The sequence below is a fragment of the Poeciliopsis prolifica genome, unplaced genomic scaffold (assembly GCF_027474105.1).
Source record: "Poeciliopsis prolifica strain line A6 unplaced genomic scaffold, Auburn_PproV2 SCAFFOLD005, whole genome shotgun sequence".
NCBI lineage: Eukaryota > Metazoa > Chordata > Actinopteri > Cyprinodontiformes > Poeciliidae > Poeciliopsis > Poeciliopsis prolifica.
In genome coordinates, this window is record NW_026562380.1 from 2584301 (window position 1) to 2608779 (window position 24479).

General features: G+C 37.8%; 1 protein-coding gene across 1 annotated transcript; it reads left to right on the top strand.

Annotated features, from left to right (window-relative positions):
- Nucleotides 1-4503: 4503 nt before the first annotated feature.
- On the top strand, nt 4504-23043 carry wdr11 (WD repeat domain 11). The gene is made up of 29 exons (XM_055029852.1): nt 4504-4687; nt 5902-6013; nt 6261-6414; nt 6579-6752; nt 7332-7533; nt 7940-8105; nt 8393-8495; nt 8718-8916; nt 9186-9286; nt 9833-10009; nt 10714-10798; nt 11329-11435; nt 12419-12494; nt 13195-13303; nt 13771-13892; nt 14505-14652; nt 15036-15142; nt 15485-15599; nt 15889-16060; nt 16202-16310; nt 17240-17302; nt 18145-18210; nt 18415-18595; nt 18869-18964; nt 19750-19915; nt 20044-20141; nt 20649-20794; nt 21289-21368; nt 21539-23043. Exons 1-29 carry the CDS (start codon nt 4602-4604, stop codon nt 21739-21741), a joined length of 3723 nt encoding a protein of 1240 aa, XP_054885827.1. The 5' UTR covers nt 4504-4601; the 3' UTR covers nt 21742-23043.
- Nucleotides 23044-24479: the final 1436 nt, after the last annotated feature.

Genomic DNA, 24479 nt, shown 5'->3' on the forward strand with positions numbered 1-24479 from the left:
GAAAGTCACACTCCTCCTGTTCGAGTTAAGTTACTAGCCCCACATGTGTCACACCCCCATCCTGCTGCTGTCTAATCACATGGCCTCATTAGACCCTAGCTCTTCCATTAGGGGCCTTTGGCTTGGCAGAAAATGGCTGGCCTCAGGCCCTCCCGCTGCCTTTTGGAGAGCTGTGAAACAGCGGAAGTGCTTTTGTGATGTCTCCACTGCCCCAGCAGATCTATCCATCACCTCACCGTTTATCACACTTGTCCGCTGGCAGGCCTATCCATCAGAGCCTAAAGTGTCGGGGCGTGCTGGAATACTCTGCAGTTTCTGCAGTAAATAAAGGAGGAACGCAGCAGGACTGCAAAGGAGGAGATGGTGGGAGGGGGAGAACAGGAGGAAAAAGAAAAGCAGGGGCAATGATGCAGAGAGAAATGAATGAGGTGAAGGAAAAAAGAAAGGTGCATGAGTGGGAATGAAGGTTGCACTGAAAGAATGGGGTATAGAGAGAAGAGGAGGCAATGAGACAACACTGAAAGATAATAAAACAAACAAACAAAAAACTAAATAAATCCAAGTTCTGGTCCAAGTTCAGTGAACCAGACACCAAGGCATTTCAGACTCAGCCAAGAAACATCTTTTCTAAGCATCCCTGTCCACCTCAATATTTCTTAATGTTGAGTAATATCCTTAGACAATAGATGTCCTCATTTGCAGTAACAAAACAATTTCAGAGGTGTTTCTCAAGGTCACTCTAGGGTCCAATTGATTTTTTTAAGGTCAAGATTCAGCTTTTGTGCACTTTCAGGCATGTAGCACAATTATTTATACAGTAAGATTTTCTTTACAAGTAGCAGTGTACTCTCTTCAATCTGCGTTTAACTTTTTTTTGTTTGTTTTGACTTGGAACCTGCTGCCAAAATGACTAATGTATGGTTCTCACTCACCATGAGCTCATGATCTCCTAAGTATTAGCAGTTTATAAACTGTTTGATAAGCTATTTTCCTGGCTGAAAAACATTGAATCTGTGTAGTTTGTTAATTTTCTCATCTCAAAAGATAAATTTGCAATTCTTGTTCTGTCTTGCCTGACTGCATTTCAGTTCTCCACCAATGTGACACCTTGTCCATAAAATAAATAAGCTAAATATCGAAAAATGTTTGAAAGCACTCTAGAAGTTTTTCCATTGTTTGTTTGTAAGCTGTCACACTGAAGTGAACAAAGCCTAATCCTCTTCATGGCTGTTTTTTATACTTTCCTAACATCAAATTAGTTTCTTTCCTATGGTACTTTTTGCTGGATCTTTTTCATCACAGGTACAGATGGGAGGAAACTTGGAAACTCTAAATCTAACATTCCTCAAATCACCTGTATCACTGACTAATATTGTTTAGATGCAAGAATTATTGGGACTGTCTGGAAAAATTATTTCTTACATTAATAAATTAGTTGCCATTAAAATGTATCAGAGGCCATGCTGATTTTCATTACTTCCTCTGGCCTTCATCTTCAGGGTCAGAGTTTGTGGCATCTTGCTGACAGAATAACAGAACTGACCTTTAGCAGTCATGGAAACGGATGTCCTCCTAAAATGTCATGTTGAATGTCGGGTTGTGATGAGGGCAGAAGTCGGCACATCAACCCCAAATCACTGGACTGTTGCTAAAATAAGCTCCATTTGACATTCATCGCCCAGGGACACATAGTTCACCTTTCTTCAGTCAGCATGGTCTTTATCTGTGTCCATTTAATGGGTTCTACTTGACTGGGAGCGACAAAGTCACACCTGCAGCTCCAAGAAAAAAATAGCCTCTTTGACTCATTCTTCAATATTCAACATCTGTAATGCAAATTTGATTAAACTAGCTGGCATAGGTTTTAACTAGCAATTTAAAGACACAGAGCTCAAAAGGCAAGAAATACATGATAAAAATCGAGACTTCTTTTTTCTTAGTTTTCACAAATCAAAGTTATCAATCAATCAATCAATCAATCAATCAATCAATCAATCAATCAATCAATCAATCAATCAATCAGTTAATTCTCTTGATTTGACAAATGTCATAATTAATTTACAAATACATTTTCTTACACTAAACACGAGTCAAAAGGGCACAAGAAGAAAAGTTTTTATCTTTTTGTCAGTCAGAATTGACTCCCAAAAGCATAGAAATGTTCATTTTGTAATAATTTCTAAAATCTCAAATTGCATTTACAAATCTTTCCTCAGTCATTTAGTTTAAAGTGGGAAAGCAAACTGAGTTTCAGTGAGCTAGACAGTGAACCAAAGGGAGGAAGTGATCTGAAATGATCGTAAGGTCAGGAACTCATTTCCCCTCAGGATTCTTTGGTTTAAGGTTTTAAAGCAGCAAAATCTGATCTATTTTCTGACATTCTGTGATAACAGGACACTTACATCCTGAAATGTTCTCGGCAGTCACAGAACATTTTTTCCAAAAGTCTTTGCGATGGTTTTGGGTAATTTAACTTTGCAGTTAATTGGGGGAATGTTTACCCAACTTTTTCATTTATTGTTGATTCACAAACACAGACCTTAACTGAGTTAAGGTCTATGTTTTCGCATACCCTTTGTATGTATTTTTATGTTTTTGTTTTTTTCAGAAAACATTTAAATTTGACCTATTTGATTTATTTCTGTAATGATGGACTCAGACTTATCTTCAGCAGTTTCTTACTGTAATAACTGAAGCTGTGTGCTGACTCTTGATTGTTCATCCTTAGGGCTAAAGATAATAACTTCAGTTTTATTTCTATTCAACTAGAGAAAGTTATTCGTAGTGGGTGCATTTATTTGTTCAATGCATCAAATCAGCGCTTAAATGGGTTGATAGTCACGACAATATCACCATAATTATGGCTGTTAATCTTAGCACATCAAAAATATATGTACAAATATTCAAATACTGCACATAAAGTTGCATCTTTTTGGTTTTCAGTAGATATTAGTTTTATGTTACAGTCATGTGGAGTCTTCATTGGAGCAAACATTCCCTCCTCACCTCCTCTCTCTGTTGTCTATAGATGACGTCCGTGTGTCAGGGGAATGCTGTAGCATATGTGTGTGTGTGTGACTATGCTCTGATGGCATGTCAGCCTGAATTAGCCTCCGTGTGACATCGGCCTGGCACACAGTGCTGCCTGCCCTCTGCCCACCACTGTGCATATGTGTCCTAGATTATAATTAATAAGCAGTGTGCCAATCATGCTTTAATCACAATATCTCTGCATTTAGGGGGCGCAAAAAGGTCATGTGCATCTGGGCTGCAGGATGGCCAATCTGGAGCAGCTAATAAGATGCGTTTGTGTCGGAGCCTCCCTGATGGACTCATTTGAGTGTTGGTGATTGCAGCTGCTCAGTTAAACTCTAGAGACTGCCTATGTCAATACAAGAGCTATTTTAATTTATTTATTTTCTTTTATGAGAGGGAAAAACTCTAGCAGATGGAAATAGTAGAAACAGAGTTAGTTTTTTTTAGGTTTTTTGTTTGCTTGCATATGAAGCATTTTTATTTGAAAATAAACAAAATTCTTACATAAGTTTTTCAAATACTTACTACTTTGTCAGGAAAGTAACTTTTCATCCATTTACACAGTTGATAAATTACAGATTTTATTCCAGACCCAAATCTTCAAAGTCTGCATACATTAAGTAGGGTGAAAGATCTCAGAACGTAACACATTTTGCTCTGACCTAAAGAATTTCACGACAAAGTAAAACACAGTGAGACTAACTATTCAGAAATGGAGATGACAAACAACGCTGAACCATTCCAGGAGTGGTCAGTCTGCCAAAGTTAGCCCAGAGCACATTAACAACAAAAGGTCACAAAAGAACAGAAAACAAAGTCTAAGGATCTTGGTAGCCTCGGGTTAAGATTCAATGATAAGAATGGAAAACAATTTACCACCATGGCGAGAGCCTTGGTCAATTCCTCTATTGATACAAAATAATACTTAAACATTTATCTGTCTCTTAACTAAAAAACAAAGATGAACAACAAAAACATACTGATGATGACCCAGACCTTTGAAAAAAAGAATCTGTGAAAAAAGTGTACAGTTTTAGAAAGTGTCTAGTCACACTTGGTACAAAAAATGTCTATTCTTGCATTTATTTGATGAAAGCAGTATTTACAATTCTCATTCTATCTAGTTTAATATGTTTTTAGTTTGCAATAAGAGCGACAACACATTATTTTGCATTGTTAGTCAATTGACTTATAACGGTTTCCTTAAAAAAATGTCTCAAAAAATATTTTGCAAAATATAGCTGGTTATCAGTTCCCATGTACTGTTCAACTGTGGATAAAATGGTTTGTTTGTTAAAATAGTTTAGAAAAATTACCAGTCCACAGTAGATGGCGTGTTTCCTTTGAAAAACTGAGATAAATTAGTTTTATATCAATTGAAATATTTTGTGGCGTTTCAAAACGTCATCTGCGGAACCCTACTGCGGCGGAATTTGTTGCTGCACGGTTGTGTTTATGGAATTCCCATTCGCTTCCTTGTTGTATTCAGACCACAGCCGAACATCCAGAAGCGAAGTAATTTTTGTTACTAAATGTTAATGTAGCATCAAGGTTTATAGTCGACAATGATTCCTTACACTGTCAACATCAAACTCGCTGCTCGGACGCTGACTGGCACGCTTAATTTGCAGAATAAAACAGCCGTAGACTGGTGAGTGCTGCACTTCCGCCGTTAGCATAATTGCTGTGTTGCTATTTAATTCACTCGCTAATCACATTGCGGCTGCCAGATAAAATCGTTATTTTTATTGAAACTTTTTGACTAAATTTGTGGTTTTGCTGTTGAAAAACTCCTGGGCCTCATCGCATGTGGGCAACGTTGAATTATGTCAGCAAGCAGCCTTGCTGGACATTTTTGTGTCATGTGATGTTAGGTTTGCTTAGACCGAAACCTACCTTAAGGGATTTCCTTTTGTTGTTGTCAAACCTGACATTGTTGTGTTAATTTATTCAGCGTATGTTGTGTATATTTTGGAAATGAAATCGTAAAAAAAAATTTTGGACACTTATTTTACCATTATTTCATAGAACCTAAACAAATTCAATTAACTACATTCATTTAATTCTCACGACTAGCATTTTTCCACAATTCCAGTGCAGTTCATATCCATATATAGAATTCAGTTTGACACAGTTCATGTCAGTGCAATGAATCGCAGTCCCATCAGATCCGATCCAATGATATATTCAGATTTGCATTTTTGTATAAAGTCCAATTAAACCCTTATTAAATACAACACAGTGAAAGTCACTTGTCATGCTAGCTGGAAAAAAAAAGCTATCTAAGGGATCAGAGCTGATTCCATTGAGTTGACGTTTTTTGCAACAGTCTTTGCAAAAAAAAAAAATAAAATAAATAAATAGTATGTGGCAACAGAGAAACCAGGTTTAGTATGACATGTCTGGGAGTTGTGACAACAGAAAACAAAATCAAACTCTCTGAACCAGAAGAACTTTGCATAAGACAGAAAAATAAAAAGAAACAGAATTTGAAATTTGATATTGACTAACATAGTTATTTGCATGATTGTACTTTAAACAACTTTTATTAATATGATATGCACCTTGACTTTCAAATTATATTGAAGTCAATTTAAAAAAAAAAGTTTTTAACAACATAGCCTTGAGAGTAGTTAACCATAATGCAGGCATTGCTGAAATAAAACTACAGAACATATTCAAACATTTTCAATTCAGCTGTGAACATACTCTGTATGTTAGGTCTTTTATAGTAATTTCTTGTATATATGTGATCTTCTTCTTCAAATAACCATAAAGTCACATATGGCTTAGCTGTCTTTATACACCTACACTTTTTTTTAAATCTATTTTACATTCATCTTGTTTATTTTCCATGACTCACAGGGGATGGCAGGGGCTAATAGCACAGGGATGCCACTCAAGTATTCTTATAATAGATCCAAAGACTGCTCAGACCATCCAGGTCCTGGAGAGGCACAAATCAAATGTTGTCAAGGTGAGTTTTCCTAAGTTAAACATGTTAAATTGTTGATTTTAAAACATTTATATATCATGTAAATTCAAAATAAATATGAATGGATAAGTTACAATTTAAACAGGAACTTGAGTGATTTGTGATTCTTTTTTTAAGGGATAAATTGCAGCATTGTGTCTTTTTTAAAATTATTATTATTATTGTTATCAAGCATGAACATATTTACTCAACATTGTCACAAGTATTTGAGTCAGTGTTGTGCTTATAGGTGAAATGGTCAAGAGAAAATTACTACCACAATTTGAGCTCTCCCTACTGCCTGCGGCTCGCCTCAGGAGACGCATCTGGGAAGATCATAGTGTGGGACGTGGTCAGTGGGACAGCTCACTGCGAAATCCAGGAGCATTCCAAACCTATTCAGGGTGAGGATCTTGAAGTAACTGATTATGAAGCTCTGACTTAGTCATTTACCATCCACCACAAGAGAGAGCCCTCAAACTCTTGTTCTGCTGTTTGTATTCTCCAAAGCACTGTTTATTTCCCTGCAGCTCTTCATTTCTTTGTCCTCCCTGTTTTTCTGTGTCAGATTTGGAGTGGCTGTGGAATCAGGATGCGTCCCGTGACCTGCTGTTAGCCGTTCATCCTCCTAACTACATTGTTCTGTGGAATGGAGACACGGGAACCAAGCTTTGGAAGAAGAGCTATGCTGAGAATATCCTCTCCTTTTCCTTTGACCCCTTTGATCCATCTAACATGGCATGTAGGTCAAATAATAGCATTGTTTTTAGTTGTCCCCTTCTGACTGGAGTTGTAGTGGTAATGCCATCTCCAATAAAAGACAGAACAGACTGTACTTGTTGAGGAATCTTAGATTCTTCCATGTTGTAGCAAGATGGTGCATATTTATGGTGGCAGAAGACAGAGGGGACTGTCTTCTGCCACCATCTGTTGGGGCAGCAGCATCAGAAAGGGTTTTAAAAGGTTTAGCAACTTGATAAAGAAGCCTGACTCTGTTTTGGGAACGACTGTGGAACCTCTGGAGAGCCTTTCATGAAGAAATATTCTTCATGAAATCCCCAAAATTACAGACAACCCTGAGCATCTTTTTCATGATTCTTTTGTAAAACAACAGTGTCTTCAGTCATATTTTTAACTATGAAACTGCTGGTAAAATTTCAGTTTTTGTGACATATTTTTATGGAAAAAGTACAATTGACAAATATTTGACATTTCAAAAAGTGTCAAATGCAAACTTACAGGAAGACTTAATACAACATATTTGGATTAGTAGGTACACTGTGTATTTTGAATCATTTATGTTTTGTTTCTTTCTTGGCAGTGCTGACCAGCGAAGGAATCGTTTTCATCACAGATTTTTCCCATTCCAAACCACCAAGCAGTGCTGGGAAAAAGGTGTACATTGCCAGTCCTCATGCCAGCCCAGCACACACCAAGCCTGCACCTGCTGCAGCTCCTGCACCTACTGGTGCCAAGAAAGCCCTTAATAAAGTGAAAGTGCTCATCACCAATGAAAAACCCACGTAAGTTTCTCCCCTGGCCTTCAGTTAACCTGTTTTTTTCCAGTGAGACGACTTGTCAGCACTGCTCAAGGGCAAGCGTCCATAATAACATTCCAACTGGTGACTTAAAAAGAGAATGAGTGATAAGAAAAACATTGTAAAGTTAATTTAGTAAACTGATCAACCAGGTTTAAATCCTTTTCCTAAGTAGAGGAATGTGCATTAATACAGCACCTGAACCTAAAATCCACGAAAATACAAAAAAGTATAAGATTTTAGTGTGATAAAATGTTAAAAAGTTCAAAGGTTATGCAATACCTTTTTAGTAATTTTAATTTTCTATTTCACAGTCAAGTCTTCCAGTGTATGAATGGAAAAATTAGGGTAATAACTGACCTTATTTCTTTCCTGTGGTGTGACGTTGCAGTGCAGAGGCGGTGACACTGAATGACTGTCTGCAGCTGTCCTACCTGCCGTCCAAAAGGAACCACATGCTGCTGCTTTATCCCAGAGAAATTTTAATCCTGGACCTGGAGCTCAGCCAGACTGTGGGCGTGGTGGCCATTGAGCGCTCGGGGGTCCCCTTTACCCAAGTGAGGGATTGCATAAGCTATTGTTTGACAAAATGATTCAAATAATAAAATCCAGCAAGTTAAATGTGTAATATTCAAATATTTAGAATGTGTTAAAGACTTTTTGAAAATTCTTGAGATGGATTCTAAAATAGTATAAAATTCACAGGAAGGCTTATGGATTTTTAAAGTCCATGTATTGTTTAAATGTTTTTCTGTTTAGTTTGTTTGTGTTTGAATTAACAAATTACGCATTATTCAATTATTTGACTAAACTTGATCAGATAACCATTTTTTTTCTTCCTCAGGTAATTCCATGCGCTCAGCGCGACGCCCTCTACTGTCTGCATGAGAATGGTTGCATCACGCTGCGGGTGTGCCGCTCAACATCTGCACAAGAGGAAGCAACAGGTCTCACCTAATTTCTCACACATCGTTTGCATTACTCATTTTCTACTCATTTTCTACTCAGATATCTCCCATGTATTGTTGCTCCAGTTAATACTGTTCCTGGATGCTAAGCCTTTTGTAAAATTTTATCTTCTCTTGATTCACTCTCCATCATGGACATCTTTTCATTTAAATCTCCTTCTCATAATTTAATTCAAAATTTTTATTTTCCTCCTTTAACAGACCCAGAACAGAGTGTCCAGGAGCTTGTTTATGACCTGCGCTCCCAGTGCGATGCCATAAGAGTCACTAAAACGGTCCGGCCGTACCGGATGGTTATTTGCCCTGTAAACGAGAACAAAGCTGCCCTCATGGTCAGCGATGGAAGAGTCATGCTCTGGGAGCTCAAAGCACACACTGGGCGGTCAGTTTCCAATCCAAGGTAGGCGAAAGCTGGAACTATTTTTACAGTCTTTGCATTTGGGAATTGCAGAATCTTGCTATGGTTAATGAACCCTTCTTTCCACTGTGGGAACCTAGTGTATTATTTTCTTTGTCTTTCAGTGTTGGGCTGGGGTTGTATTAACCAAATATTTTTTGTCTTTGACCTTTTGTTCTTGCTCAGTGGATCAGAAGTCTAATAAAAAAAATATTGTTCATTTGGCAGAAAGACAAACAAAATCATTTTTGATTGATGTTCTTCCTCCTCAGTTCTGGTTTGTCGCCTCTCTACTCCCCTGTGTCGTTTTGTGGAGCTCCTTTGGGTCCAAACCAGAAAAGAATCCAGGATCTTTCTCTCAACAGCATGATCAGTAAGAACATACACAACGCCACCATCACCATCTGATATTTCAAAACAGAGGCAGTTTAATGTCTAAAGCAGAAAAGTCACTGTGTTCACACTGAATGCGTTTAATAATTTGAAGTATATTTATTTAAAACTAGTGGAAATTTTGCAAATGTACTGTTATTTTTCATTATATACCAGCTCTGCTGCTATTTTTTTTTATTTACATTACATGCAGTATTTTATATGATGTTGATAATGGTCATTAAAGCTTCATTGCCTGATTTATTTAAATCCAGGAATTTAAATTTAAATGAATAAGTGGTCAACAAACAAACCCATCTGAAACTTGAAATAAAGTGGATTTAACCAGAATAGAAAACCACTGGTGTAATGAATAAACTATTTGTTCTTGACTTAAAAAAAAACAAAACAATAAACTTTTAGAAATGACAATTTTCTCTGATTTCTCTGTATATAGCAGATAGCTTTCACTTTTTGATAATACAATGCAGGATGCACAAAAAGTTCTGCTTTTTTTTTTTAAATAGTTTCTGTGTAATTTATCCAGGTCAGACACTAATTGCTGGTGAGGCTCCTCCTCCATCTTCTAACCAGCAGGAGGTCCAGCTGAAGTTTCTGCTCACCGGTCTTCTGTCCGGTCTGCCGCTTCCTCCGTTTGCCATCCGCATGTGTCCACCTCTGACCACCAAGAACATCAACCACTATCAGCCTCTTCTGGCGGCAGGTGGGTAGGAAAGCATAAAGTCAAGGCCTGTTGTGAACAATTATTTCAGTAATTTATAAATTATTTTTATGATTTAGTCTTCAAATAAAAATGTGTCCTGTTCTGTAGTAGCTACTTAAGTTAGAAAAATATGAATGAGAAAATTAATAGTAGGAAGTCATTTTCTTCCTTTTTTTAAATAAGGAAACGCTTCTTTGGTTAAAATTCAGCCTTTTTCTCTCCTTTTTGGCAGTGCTTCTTCCATTCATCAACTGCTCATTAGTGAAAGTGAGATTGTTGTGAAAATCAAATAAGCATCTGAGCAGAACACAACACACTAAATGGCAAAACATAATTTAACAAAGACTTGAGGAAGATAATTTGCCCTAAGAAATTTTACAAATAAAGGTCCTCAAATTTGATGACTTGTTACAACACACACATCTGTATTTCTTAGATGAAGTACAGCCAGAAACAAGAATAAAAGACTATTAAACCTCCCTCGAGTTTCTCACTGTATCAGATGTCACAGGGGAGTTTAAGTAGGTTGGGCTTATTGATTGGTGAAATTAATGTGTTATTTCCTGCACCATTCTCAGGGAGCCTAAAACAATTGGATTGTGTAACTTTTTCTCTGATCAAACATACTTCTAGATGTTGTGACGATAAGAAACTCTGTGTCATGTTTTTTTATGTGCTGCTCTGTTTCTGTTTAATGATCACAGGCACCAGCAATGGGTCTGTACTGGTGTACAACCTGACCAGTGGTCTTCTGCACAAAGAACTCAGTGTACACTCTTGTGAAGTCAGGTAAAATCTTTGCTATTTATCCAGTGTTCCACCCCTGCAAGACGGTGGTGGAAAAGCATATGGAATTATTTTACATTTTCAATTTTGCTCAATTTGGTTTATTTGTGTCACACCATTTCACCAAGCAGATAATCTCAAAAGACTTTACAAGACAAATGAATTCAGAACCGATAACTTATAATTAAATCTAAAACCTTTTAGTAAGTTTTGGACATGTAGATAATCTAGTTATCGACATGCAGTAAATTGCATTGAGTCACTGACTTTTCAGCAATTACTCATCCTCAGCATGGAGGTGTTGTCAGGGCGACACAACCCCTCTGTTTTATCAGGAAGAAACTTGAAGTGGAACCAGATTCACCATGAGTCTAACTCAACAGAAATGGGTCCCTGAGAAAATACGAAAAAATTGATTCAGATGCACATCTTATTAGAAAGGAAAGTAGATTATGCTAAGCTAATATCAGCTAGTGCTACACCCCACCTGCTCAAAAAAGCACAGAAGAAGCAAACTTTCTTTTCTTCCACAGGGGTCTCGAATGGGTGAGTCTGACCAGCTTCCTGTCTTTTGCCACTTCTTCCCCCAATAACATGGGCCTGGTGCGAAACGAGCTGCAGCATGTTGACCTTCCTACTGGTAAGTAACACACAGTGTGTAGCTAAGCCTTGAATTTCCACCTTTGATTTTTATTCTAAACTTAAATAAAATGAATGATAACCCAAAACTTTGTCTCCTTATTTCTATTTGTGGCGTGTAATAAAGCTGCACGAGTAGATATAGAAGTGGATTCTTCAAATCTCATCTGTTCAGTGTTTGGATTAATAATAAGATTTTAAGAGTTTCTATGGCAATGTTTCTTTCATGTACACATCATAACTTTATAAGCTTAAACTGTCAAGCTTCTGTCTCTTTTTCTGTTCGTGTGTTACGAGGTCTAGCGAGCAAGGTCCCTCTATTATACAGCAGATGGGTATACCTTTTAGGAAAATCAAATTTCTATGTTCTAAATTAATCTCTGGATTGCAAAAAGCTGTGTGTAATAAACTTTACTCAAAATTAAAACAAATACATAATAGTATCACTATGTAGTGAATCTACATTTTGTATTTTTTACTTGATAAGCTAGATACTTAGAATACTTAGAAATACTTAGAAAAAAAATCTAATTTATGAACTACTATAGATCTAGCAAATCTTTCAGTTTTTGTGCTCTCATTGTAAACCTCCCAGGTAATACACCCCAGAAAAATCTTCAACTTTAACATTTAAACAAGCTTTCTAAATTATCTTTTGCAGAATCAAATTAGGAAATGTCGTAGCTCACCCCTGAATGACGTTCTTGTTTTGTTGAAAAGCCCATATTTATGCTTTCAATAATTCAGATTTTTGTGGATAAAAAGCTGTCGAAGCGGAGAAAGAATCACAGCAAGTTGCAGATCCATTCACTCGTTTCCTTTGTAGCTTCACCAAGAGAGAAATAGCAGAAAAAGCTGTTTCATAAGGAAAATGAGATGAATCAATTATTTTAATGTATGTTCTTCCCTCAGTAGCTTCTCTTCAACACACACTCTTAATCCTATTATCTGTGTTTCTTTTCTCTTTCTGTCTGTGTGTTTTAGGCCGATGCTTTGCATTCAGAGGTGAGCGAGGGAACGATGAGCCGCCCATCGAAATGATTAAAGTGTCTCATCTCAAGTAAGTGTTAACCTCCTCCCAATTGAAACTAAACAAATAGCGAGCTAATACACATACATTAGACTTTCATAGTATAAAGAAGAAAATTTGGCTGACTAAGAGGTTTTCGTTCAAAAGCAACAAATAATTAGTGCATCTTAAACTTCAGGTTTAATAAAGTCTTATAGAAAAAAGTGTAGAGTTGCCTATCGAATGGTCAAAACTCTGCTAATGTCAGGTTGTGTAAGAGGATTATAATGTAAAGCACAATCATAAATCTGCAAGAAAAAGATTTTACAAAAATAGTTTAAAGTATTCTGAGCATTGAAGTGTAAACATGTGAGTCGACTGCTTTGGTGGAACAGTCCAATCACTGGATTGGACTCATCTTTGTGAGATGAGTGAAATCTCATCTCACTAAGACGTCAGCCCTTTGTGAGATGAAGCATAATTCCTTCTCAGAAAAGGGAAAAAACTACTAAGGTCAATCACTTGGAGTATTTGTAACAGAAGGTGTTTCTATATGTTGTAAATAAAGATGAGTTCCAGCAACTTGTCTTATTATATTGTTAATGCATCACGAGTAAGGAAACTGTGGAGTACAAGGATTCACTTCTTTCCATCTAAAGCATTAAATAGAAAAGATATGTTTGTTAAGACATTTAGCTTAAATATCTGTCATTTAAGGTTAGAGATGTATATGTGTGTTTGTCCTCCCCAGGCAGTACCTGGTGGTGGTGTTCAGAGACAAACCCTTGGAGCTGTGGGACATCAGGACAGGGACACTTCTTCGAGAAATGGCCAAGAACTTTCCCACTGTCACTGCGCTGGTACCACAGATTTGCATATTAGTGAAATCTGGATCCTTTTCTTTTTCTGACAGTTTTATGTTAAAGTAACATTAAAATGTAACTGAAATGATGTCTTAGTATTGTAGATGCTTCTGTGGGAAGAAAAAGTGTAAACTATCATCCTTTTTTCTTTTTTCATGTTTAATAATTAAAACCTGAACTGATCATTCCATCAATCCATATCTTGTTAATAAATATATTTTATTTCATTATTATTAATATTACCAAAACATAATTTACAGTAATTCAGTTGTGAAAACAGTCACTACTAGTTTGAAGAGATGCTACGAAATAGAAAATGATTAAAAATTCAGATTCAAGACAAGTACAAAAAACAACTTGACATGAATTTAAAGCTTGCAGCAGCACAGCGTTTGGCGTACAAGATGGCATACATCTGATAGTGTTATTAGAGACTTGAGACCTGATGGTGTGTATTTTAACAGGAATGGTCTCCCTCCCACAACCTGAAGAGCCTGAAGAAAAAGCAGATGGCAGCGAGGGAGGCCATGGCCAGGCAGACCGTGTCAGATGCAGAGCAGAGCAGTGTTGAGTCCTCAGTCATCAGGTAAAAGTTGAAAGTTCATCAATTGGTTCCTGAGTTTTATTCGTTTAGAGCACTCTGCAGACTAAATTAATTGCATTAACTTGAAACTACAGCCAGGCTGCTAGCATAATAATAAGCGGGAATTGATTTCGTTTAATCGTATTTACACTCGTATTCAATAAATTAGAATATAAATCCTGATGAGTCTCGTTTGTCAGATTAAAAGTACCTTTTGTAAATAACATTTGAGCAGGTATTAACCATACTTTTTATTAAAGATACATTTTTGTTTTTAAAAGTTTTTTTTTTTTTTATTGGTTTGATGTAATGTTTCATTTTAAATAGTATGTTTTTATTACCTGTAAGTAGAAAATTATTAAATTAACATAATAAAAACTTTCAGGCATTGCAGTTAGTATCATAGTTACTTAGAAAGACCACAAGTCATAGGTGTCAGAGGTGACAGTGTGGATATTGAGCACAGGCCAAGAGGGAAGTTCAAAAATAGATGTGTAGTGTGTTTATGTTTAACAAATATGATAATAAATTATTACTTTTGATTTCTGGACTGCAGTACCAAAAATACTTTTTTTCTTTAACTACAAAATCACTGCTTTATTTCATCCCATACAGTCTCTTGCAAGATGCTGAGAGCAAATCAGAGACCAGCCAGGCCATCTCTGCCAGGGAGCACTTTGTGTTCACAGACACTGATGGCCAGGTCTATCACATCACCGTGGAGGGCAACACGGTGAAAGACGGAGCGCGGATCCCTCCTGACGTGAGTCGTAACATTTTTTATTTATCACTCCAGGTATCTTCCTGGCTTCATATCTGATCGTTACTAGAAGTTTTTCAAGCCACTATCAATAAGTCTTCTGCTTTTGTCACTGCTTGTGTTGTGTGCTCTCTTGCTATATCTTTCAATAGTTACTTTGTCTTTTTGATGTGACACACACTTCACTGTGCACTGGAAATTTAAAAGCTAGTTTTTCTTAATGCATTGTTTATGAAAAGTAAAAAAGAATTCTGAAAAAAATAACAGGATTCTAAAACTAAGTTCTGGTCTAACATCTCTCATGTATTGTGTTAAGTTTGCTTAGTAAAATTTTTGGATATGCATCTTGAAGCTCTGGGTAAAGTTTTGCGCTTCCTTTGTTGCAGGGTAGCATGGGCAGCATCGCCTGCATTGCCTGGAAAGGCGACACGCTGGTGCTTGGAGATGTGGACGGCAACCTTAACTTCTGGGACCTTAAAGCTCGTTTGTCAAGGTATAACAAAGAAAAAAGTCTCAGATATTTGGAAGTAAATGACAGTTTTACTCTGCATCTCATGTTTTCCATTGTGAGGAATGAATCCTTTCTGCTATCCTGGCTGTCCAAGCATGTTACTAGTGTGATAACTCTGCTTGTAAATCTTCTATTATTATCTTTCAAATGAAACACTTTTGCTGACTGTTAAGACATTTCTTGAATCAGACTCACTTTTTGTACAATACATATTTTACAAAGTGTGGCATATGACCTCTTTTCTTTCTTTTTTAAAAATTATTATTCATTTATGTTTAAAGAGGTGGAAGGATCAATTCAATATGTGAAACTGATTTTTCTCAGGGGGATACCGACACATCGGGGCTGGGTGAAGAAGATCCGCTTCGCTCCTGGTAAGGGGAACCAAAAGCTGCTGGTCATGTACACAGACGGAGCAGATGTCTGGGACACCAAAGAGGTAAGGCTCTGTTTACACTTTTCACAATACAACTGAAGCAACTTTGAGATTAACTTCTTGATTATTAATTTTGGACCATATAAAGTCAGTTTCTATGGTGCTGAGCTGATCTCAAATAGTGAAAAAGTATTTGCCCTCCTTACTGGTGTCAAAATCAAATTTCAAATGATGATTTCTTTTACAAACTGAAAAAAGCTACATTGGTGAAAGTGGTTAAATAAATAACATTTTAATATATTCTTAATGAATTAAAAATAAATGTAATATTTGTGTTTCTAATTCTTTTGAGGTCCAAATGGTGAGCAGTATGAGGTTTGGACGCAATGTGAACTACCGCATCCTAGACATCGACTGGTGCACATCAGATAAAGTTGTGTTGGCTTCGGACGATGGCTGCATCCGAGTGTTGGAGATGGCCATGAAGTCAGCCAGTTACCGCATGGATGAGCAGGACTTGACTGGTGAGCAAACAAATGCGAGGGGAAGAAATGAAGTTGAAATATTTAAAAGGAGGATTTGGTCATTCAGGACCCAGCCGCACTTCACATGATGACACGTTCTGGTATGTTAATGGATTAACATCTACTTCCTTTTTCTCACAGACCCAGTGTGGTGTCCTTACCTGCTGTTACCCCGGGCTGCCCTCACTCTTAAGGCTTTCCTTCTCCTGCAGCCCTGGTCTGGGACCTTTACTATGGACATCACTCAAGTGTAAGTCTCTGTGGCTGAATACACTATCATATAAATCAGGAATGTCATTTACAGCCCTCTAGGTGATTTTTGTGCAATCCACGATTCTATAATAAAGCAATTTTCACTGCAATCACTGCCAGTATGCAAAAAGACACAGCTTTTATATTTTAGGAAGACATTTTCACAGAGAAATTAAATCTTTAAAGTATTTCTTAGGTTTCCACAGCACAAACATCCACTCTTAGACAAAAACAAACATGGATGGAAGACATAAAAAAACAAACAAATGTTGTGCAAGACTGTATAATGACATGTAGCTATTTAATGTAGCAGTTTAGTTGATTATTGAGCAGATAATAGAAGAACAAGCTCAAGAAGTTAAGTTTTTAATTTTTATTTCGAAAAATAGCATTTTTGTAGCTCCACCAAGAACTTTCAAGTAGAAGGTTTTGGGCCCTCTTGGTAAAAAGTTTGGAAACCACTGATGAAAACTCAGAAGAAAATTCTTTCCAGGTGACTTGTTTTGGTTCGACATTGTTTTAAATTGGTATTGTCATCCATTTTAATGCTCCACGCTTGACACTGTTTTGAGCTGTAATGGCATTTTCATCAAAATTAAAAGGGAAAATATAAATCGGATAAAGAAGAAATTTCCTTAGAATTTAATCTGATCATTTAAAAAGCTTACATGTCAGCATAAAGTCCAACTGAAATTTTTTTTTGGATTTTCCCCTTTGGCAGCTTCCTAAGTGCAGAGTGCATCATTGTGTTTCAGCTTTATTATTCACAGATGATCAGGGAACTACTTGACTTCAGCATATTTACTGCATTTGTCTTTGTTTGTTATCGACTCCACTGTCAGGTTTCCGTTCATTATGATTATGCAACATTAACCTCAGAAAAACATACAGATAACCATTTTACTTTCTTTGATCTCCCCACTTTAGAGATTACAGTGAAAAAGTGGAGATTAAAGGCCTGATCCAGGAGCAGCTCAACTCACTGTCAAAGTAAGCTTTCTATGTCCTTTTTGTGGATTTCAAAGGCTTGTTCAAATTGCTAACAGGCTAGACTAACTTTTGGCTCAAAGTTACAAACACTAAATGTCCATAAGTTGGTTTTTGGGTCAAAAGATTATACAGAAAGTGACCTAACTGGTTTTTAAGAACAAGAACTTGGTGCTGAATTTGGCTTAAAAATATACATACACCCCCCTTAACATTTGGATGGACATGCTTTTATCAAAGCCCACAAGTTTCTGGACCAATTCTGACTGGACTGAACCTTAAAGCCAAGTCTATTATTTAGCGGTCAGTCCTGCCAAGATGACTATTCAGATAACCAGATAGAATCCGGCCAGAAACTTATTTTTGGCAACAAAACAGTTTGTGTTTCCTCTATAAATTGCTGGGAGACAGTTATGTAATCATTTGTGTGTGTGTGTGTGTGTGTGTGTGTGTGTGTGTGTGTGTGTGTGTGTGTGTGTGTGTGTGTGTGTGTTTGTGTGTGTGTGTGTGCATTTTGGTATGTATGATTATAGAATCAGGCACCAAAAACAATAGAGTTGGGTCATTATCTCACCCTGGAAGCGAGAGGCTCCAGTGCATATAGAAAGGACAAAGATTGTCGTGACATTCATGCCTGAAAATCATAATTCAAATACTCAGATTCACATGTTTGTATCCTTCTGTCAATATGACTGCGGGAAGTTTTGGTAAATGAAGTTTTGCCTTTCAGGTTAAATTAGTTTTAAACTGCAGCCACAAAAGCATCATGTACTTTGTGGTCTTGACGATAAAAACAGCCTCTCTGGTACTGCAGCTTTGCTGAATGTTTGTCTCTGGTTTTTCAGCGATATGAAGAGCGTCCTTCAGGACTCAGAGCTGAGTCTTCTGCAGCGCTGCCTCCTGGTGTCACGGTGGGTTGGCCCTCATTGTAAAATCTTTGTTAATGTTCAGAATGTACTATGTTAAATGATGCTAAAGGAAGTTCAAAATTATAGGAGCTCAAATCATTAGTGAGCATATTACTAAGAAAATAAAGTTCCTTGTAAAGCAAAAGAATCCTTCAGAGAGAGTTTTTCTGCTCCTGAATGTGTTTGACATGTTGTGGTGAACTCTAGGTTGTTCGGGGATGAGTCCGACCTTAACTTCTGGACAGTGGTGTCCCACTACCTGCAGCTGTTTGCCCAGGCTCGTCAGCTAAGCGTGACCTCTGAAGGGGGGAGCGAAGAAACCCAGCCGCCGTCTCAGAACCACCTGGACATTTGCCACGACGTTTTGTGTGAGAGTTCTTACTTCCAGGTCAGTAAAAGGAGAGGCACAGAAGGTGGTTTTACTTGTTTCTTCATCTTCCATTGAGAAAAGATCCCAAATCCCACTGACAGACATTGAAATTTGTGGCTATGAAGTAACAAAATGTTAAAACGTTAGAGATGTTATGTTTTTCTGCAAAGTGCTGCAGTTTCCTCTGTTGTCTCATTGAATTCATGACTCATTTCTTCACATTTCTCCGACTCATAAACATTTTAAAATTGATATTTGGATGTCCTCTTCTCCATCTGTTTCACTCAACAGAAGTTCCAGCTGGATCGAGTTCACTTGCAGGAAGTGAAGAGGTCCAGTTATGAACACACCAAGAAATGTGCTGACCAGCTCCTTTTGCTGGGTCAGGTAGGTTCTAGAGGATCCCAGCTCCTAAACCAGCGGCTCTCAGACTTTATGGTTACCGGGTAAAGTTGTTATCATAAACTAAGGGTTAAAACTTTTTAATGATTTTTCTTGTAGCTGACTGGCAAAAAAACGGCACTAAATTTACAGTTTGTTTTTGAGCCTAAGATGCTCTGAACGTTATGGGACACTTCAACGCCAACTTGAGTAGCTCAGTTGCTTTTATTGCTTCATCAAATAAATAGCCTTTGACCAGAACAAACGAAGTAAATAAACTGAATTGAAATACTGAGAGTTTACCCAGATTTGTATACATCAGTGTATCATATTGAAAACTTAAGTTTTAAATCAGAGCTTCCTAAAATGAGATATGAGGTCCAGATTGTTCTGCTTTTTGGTCAGGATGGATCAGAACTTTGAAAATTGCCAATCTACACGTTTTCATAATTTCTTCAGCAAGGCTACAGTTGCTTCACAAGCTGACATTTTGTGCGAGAGCCAGTAAGGATTCCTATTGCTACTAAATTCTCACATAGTTTGCAACATGAGGCCTGATCCGTTTTGTCTTAATCCAGTTTTAAAGAACAGTGTTCCACTTCTCAACTGTGCATACATTCAGATTAATTGTAAATGGATCATAATCTGGCACATTAAGCCACAACCCAGCATGATCTTCCAGAGTGTGGACACCAGATTAAAATTGTGATTAAAACATAATTACCACTCACAGTTCCCAGTGCTTCCCTGCCTCAGATGTTGTTCTCGCTCGATCTTGTTGTCTCTCTCAGACCGACCGGGCGGTGCAGTTACTGCTGGAGACGAGTGCAGATAACCCCAGCTACTACTGCGATTCACTCAAAGCCTGCCTAGTGACCACCATCACCTCCTCGGGTCCTTCACAGTCTACAATCAAGCTAGTGGCTACCAATATGATTGCTAATGGCAAATTGGCAGGTAATTATCTCCTGTTACAACCTTTTGTCTGTTTTGTCAGTTTAAATGAGCCAAATGCAGAAAGTATGAGCCTCGGTAGTTTGTCTCTTCTTAACACATATTTGTGGACTATTTTGACTTTGTTGCAGAGGGAGTCCAATTGTTGTGTTTGATTGACAAGGCGGCGGACGCCTGCCGCTACCTGCAGACCTACGGGGAGTGGAACCGAGCGGCATGGCTCGCTAAGGTAACTCAGGATTATGGGATCAGATGCTGATGTAATTGGTCGACGGAGAAAGAAAGTGAATTTATTGTGTTGAAGCCGATAAGTAAGATGGAGCTCTTTTTAATTTGTTTCTCTGTCGTTGCTCATAGTTTTGTAGGTGGAAATTTGATTTTAGTCATTTCCAGGTCTGAATAAGTATGAGAAAACAAAAAGATGTTTATATTTCCAAACTAACTATTTTAACCATCCATCCTTTCTCCATCTTTTTTCTCTTTCTCTCCATCTATTGCTATATCTTAAATTTAGCAAATTTGGGAAAGAATTTATCTATCCTTACTTCCTTCTCATACTCTTTCTTTATCTCCTTCTGTCTTTCATTATCTTTATCTATCTATCCTAACAGTTGTAAATTTGGGGAATGAAAACCATTGGATAAAAAAAATATACCTCAGTTCTGTGTCCTTACCCACCTTACACTCTAAACTATATTTGTGTGTTGTTTGACGGTATGAATCTCTGGGTTTCCAGGTGCGCCTGAACCCAGCAGAAGGCTCTGACGTGCTGAAGCGCTGGGCAGAACACCTGTGCTCCCCTCAGGTCAACCAGAAATCCAAAGCCATCCTGGTGCTGCTGTCCCTAGGCTGCTTTTACAAAGTGGGAGAGATGCTGCACAGGTAAGAGTTTTTGACTAAATAGAATTGATTTAAATAACTATAAATAATTAATCAGTTAAATATCTATTTATAGTTATTTAAATAAATAATTTCTAATAGGAATATTATTTAAAATCTTTTTTGATAAACAAGCTTAATTTAGTTTTTAAAAATAGGCTTTTAGGCTTTTTATAATTGCATTTATTTTCATCTTGTTATTTCAAAATCAAAATCTCTATATTTGTGTCTTGAGAATAACTTCATGTTACGCAGGATGCAACTTGCCCTGTACCTTTGATCAATCTGACGCTGGTACCACTCTGCCTTCCCTACAGCTCTTGCTCAGGTTTGCCTCCTGGCAACAGGAAGCTCTCTCAGAGAATCATGCAGCCATCAGGGCCACAGAGTTGATGAATGCTGCATAATCTCACATGAAGGCAGAGATGAGATTGGTTTATGGCTAATGTTCTAACCTCCTTCTGTGCCTTTCTTTTCTTTTCCACCTGCTGGGGCAGTATGAGGTACTTTGATCGCGCCGCTCTCTTCATTGAGGCTTGTTTGAAATCTGGGGTAATGGAGGCCAACGACTCTTCCAATATCCTTTTTTGAATCTCACTACAGCACTCATTGGGTCTCAATGATGCTTAGGTAGCTTTCTGTTTTGCAGAGGCATATTTTAGCCCAATATATACATATTAAAGCACCACTCTGATTTTCTCAAGTGTTTACACGTAGTGTTGTGTCCTCCTTGACCCGTCGCTGCACATAAACTCATCGAGGCTGCGTTTCTGGACTATGCACGGCTGCTACGTTCGCTGGGCCTGCGGGAGGGCGCTGCTCTGTGGGCGTCCCGCGCTGGCAGTGCTGGGGAGCAGCTGATGGAGGAGCTCTTCCAGGGGGAAGCAGGCGTTCCCGAAGCTGTACTTGGCGAAGACGAGGTGGAAGTGGGACTGGAGAGCACAGAGTGAGCGGGTCTCTGTCAGAACTCTATTATTATGAATGAACTCTGGATCGGCATCCGGGAGATTGATGCGCATTATCTCTGCATTGCTGAAGAGAAAAGATGTGAGGTGTTTATTCCTTGTGAGGTTTTTACTGGAAACTACCTGCGTCTGTGGCTGTGATGAGGTTGAGGTGATGTAAACGGTCTGTGTGTGTGTGTGTTCATGTGTAAATGCATGTAACGGCCCAAGAAGAAACACACTTTGTGTTCTCATCACCTCTTTGTCACTCCATGTTGCTTCCATTTAGATCCCTGAATGTTTGTTTTATAAATACCGTGCTGGTATTGGTGACTTCAGAGTACTACTGTAGCTCTATGGGTGTCACTGAAAAAAATGATCTCTGTCCTTTTGAAAATGTATTGTAGTGGTGCCCCATGAGTGACTTTCTTGAATTATGAATTGCACTTTTAATTTTACACCTAAGACTTCATAATTTGATTGGAGAACTTGCTTTACCTGGCCATGTGATTATGCACAAATGCACAAAAGCAACTTGTTCTTTGAGTCACTCAACAAAACCTTCTGGCATTTCCTGATTTATCAGTTTGATATGAGAACTGTCACCATAGTGATGACGTCATTGAGACACATGCTGTATCTTAATCCATTCCATTTTTTTTAGGATTCTTTTTTCTGCGGAGACTTGCAACAGTTTGCCGTCTGTGTTTTTGACGTTATGGTGATGAAGCTTGTTGCAAACAAAGCTATCAAGCTGTTAATCAGACCTCTGAAACATATAACCAGTCTGCTGCTCCCACAATCAAAAAACCTAGCTTTCTGAAATAATCCCTTACATTCATTCATTCCCCTTAAACTTTTTAGATTTTTGTCATCTTACAACCACAAAATTAATTACAGTTTATTGGGATTATACATTACAAAGTAGCACATGATTGTGAAAAGGAACATTAAGCTTAGAGTGTCTCCACCCGCTGTGCATATCCTGAGTAAAAGATATCCTGCACTGTTTTCTTATCTAAAATGCTCAAATTCAATTACAAGAAAATATCTATGGACATTTGTTTTCAAGTCTTTCATATATATTTACCTCTGGACTTTGACAGGACCATTTTGACATTTGACTTGTTAGTGATCGCCAGTTAGAAGAGGGCACTCTTGTCTCTTAAAATCAGTTAAGCACCTCCAGCACTTTGTGATAATACCAGAAAGATCTTTTCAATATAATTGCTGATATTCTGTGAATTCCAAACTGAACTTCCACCCCAGTCCAAAGCTTCGTGAAGCCTCTAGTAGCTTTTCTCCTTAGTTATTCGGCTCAATCATCTGTAATCAGCTTCCCACAGCATGATGCTGCCACCAGATTTCACTGTGGGGTAGGTGTGTTCAGGGTGATGTGTAATGTGAGTTTTCTGCCTCACAAGTGACTTCTGAAGTCGACTGGTTTTGATTTGTGCAAATAGTTTTGCCTTCCACACAATTATGCATTATTTACGTGCTAATCTGTCATATAAAATCCCAATAAAATACATTAAAGTTTGTGGTTATAATACAACAACAACAAAAAAAGCATAAGGGATGGGAGTACTTTTGTATTGCCACCAGTTCTTCGCTCTCCTGCCTGGTTCTTTACTAAACATGCTAAACATATCCTGAAGATCCAAACCATCAGCGCGTAATGTTGCAAAACGTTTAGAGTGTTAGTGATTTAAACAAACAAACAAAAAAAACAAACAGAATATTACTTTTAGTATTGATGTGTTTCATAAACACACCAGTGGTGTTTCATGTAATCCGTGCTACTGTAAAAACCTGAAACAGTGATGCTATAGTAACCCATGTCTACTGACGGCTTCGCTAACATTCACGGAGGACTCGCGATTAGCTGTAGTGTATCGTACTCTGTGTGAAGGCATTGTGGAGACGTGTACTGGTCTTATCTATTTGACAACACGTTTAACAATATTTTGCTGCTTTTCTTTATATGTACAATGAAATTATACTCTTGAAAATCCTGGCATGTAGACATGTCTTTAACTGTATATTTTCTAAGAAGAAAAATCCTTAATGTTTATTTTTTTTCTTTGTCTATTGTTGAAACCATGATTCTGAAACTTTATGGCATAATTCTGTTATGTTTTTTTTGAACGGTTAAAAATGTGTTCAATGTTTTTTTTTTCTCTCTCTCTTGCTTATGTGAATGTTAACACAAGAGGGCACTCTTGTCTCTTAAAATCAGTTAAATACCTTTAGCATTTTGTGATAACACCAAAAAGGTCTTTTCAATATTATTGCTGATACTCTGTGAATTCCAACCCAGGTAGGCTGAATTTTAATGTTTGCTCATTTATCAACCTGTCCTTGAAGTGAATTAGGCCCAGCATGAGCTACTTCCGCAGTTAATTAACTTCTTTTCTCCTCAGGAGGCAGACCAACAGCTGGCCTCAGCTCGCTGCCCAGGTCTAACCGTTTTCTCCCTTTTCATCGCCTCGGATTTATTCTTCGATCTGTATTCTCCTTCTCTTCCTTGCCCCTCCAGAAAAGGAAAAAAAAAAAAACTCGACACAAAGAGAAGAAAAACTGTCTGGTAGACACAGGGCTCCCAAATGACTTGTTTGTGCTCCTTTTAATGGCTTGATGAATAACTGCCGGAGAGCTGTTACAGCCAGATCATCTGTATGCATGCAGGGCCTCACCGCAGGCTTTCTCCTACATCCACCCTGCTACCTAAAACAGCAACTCCG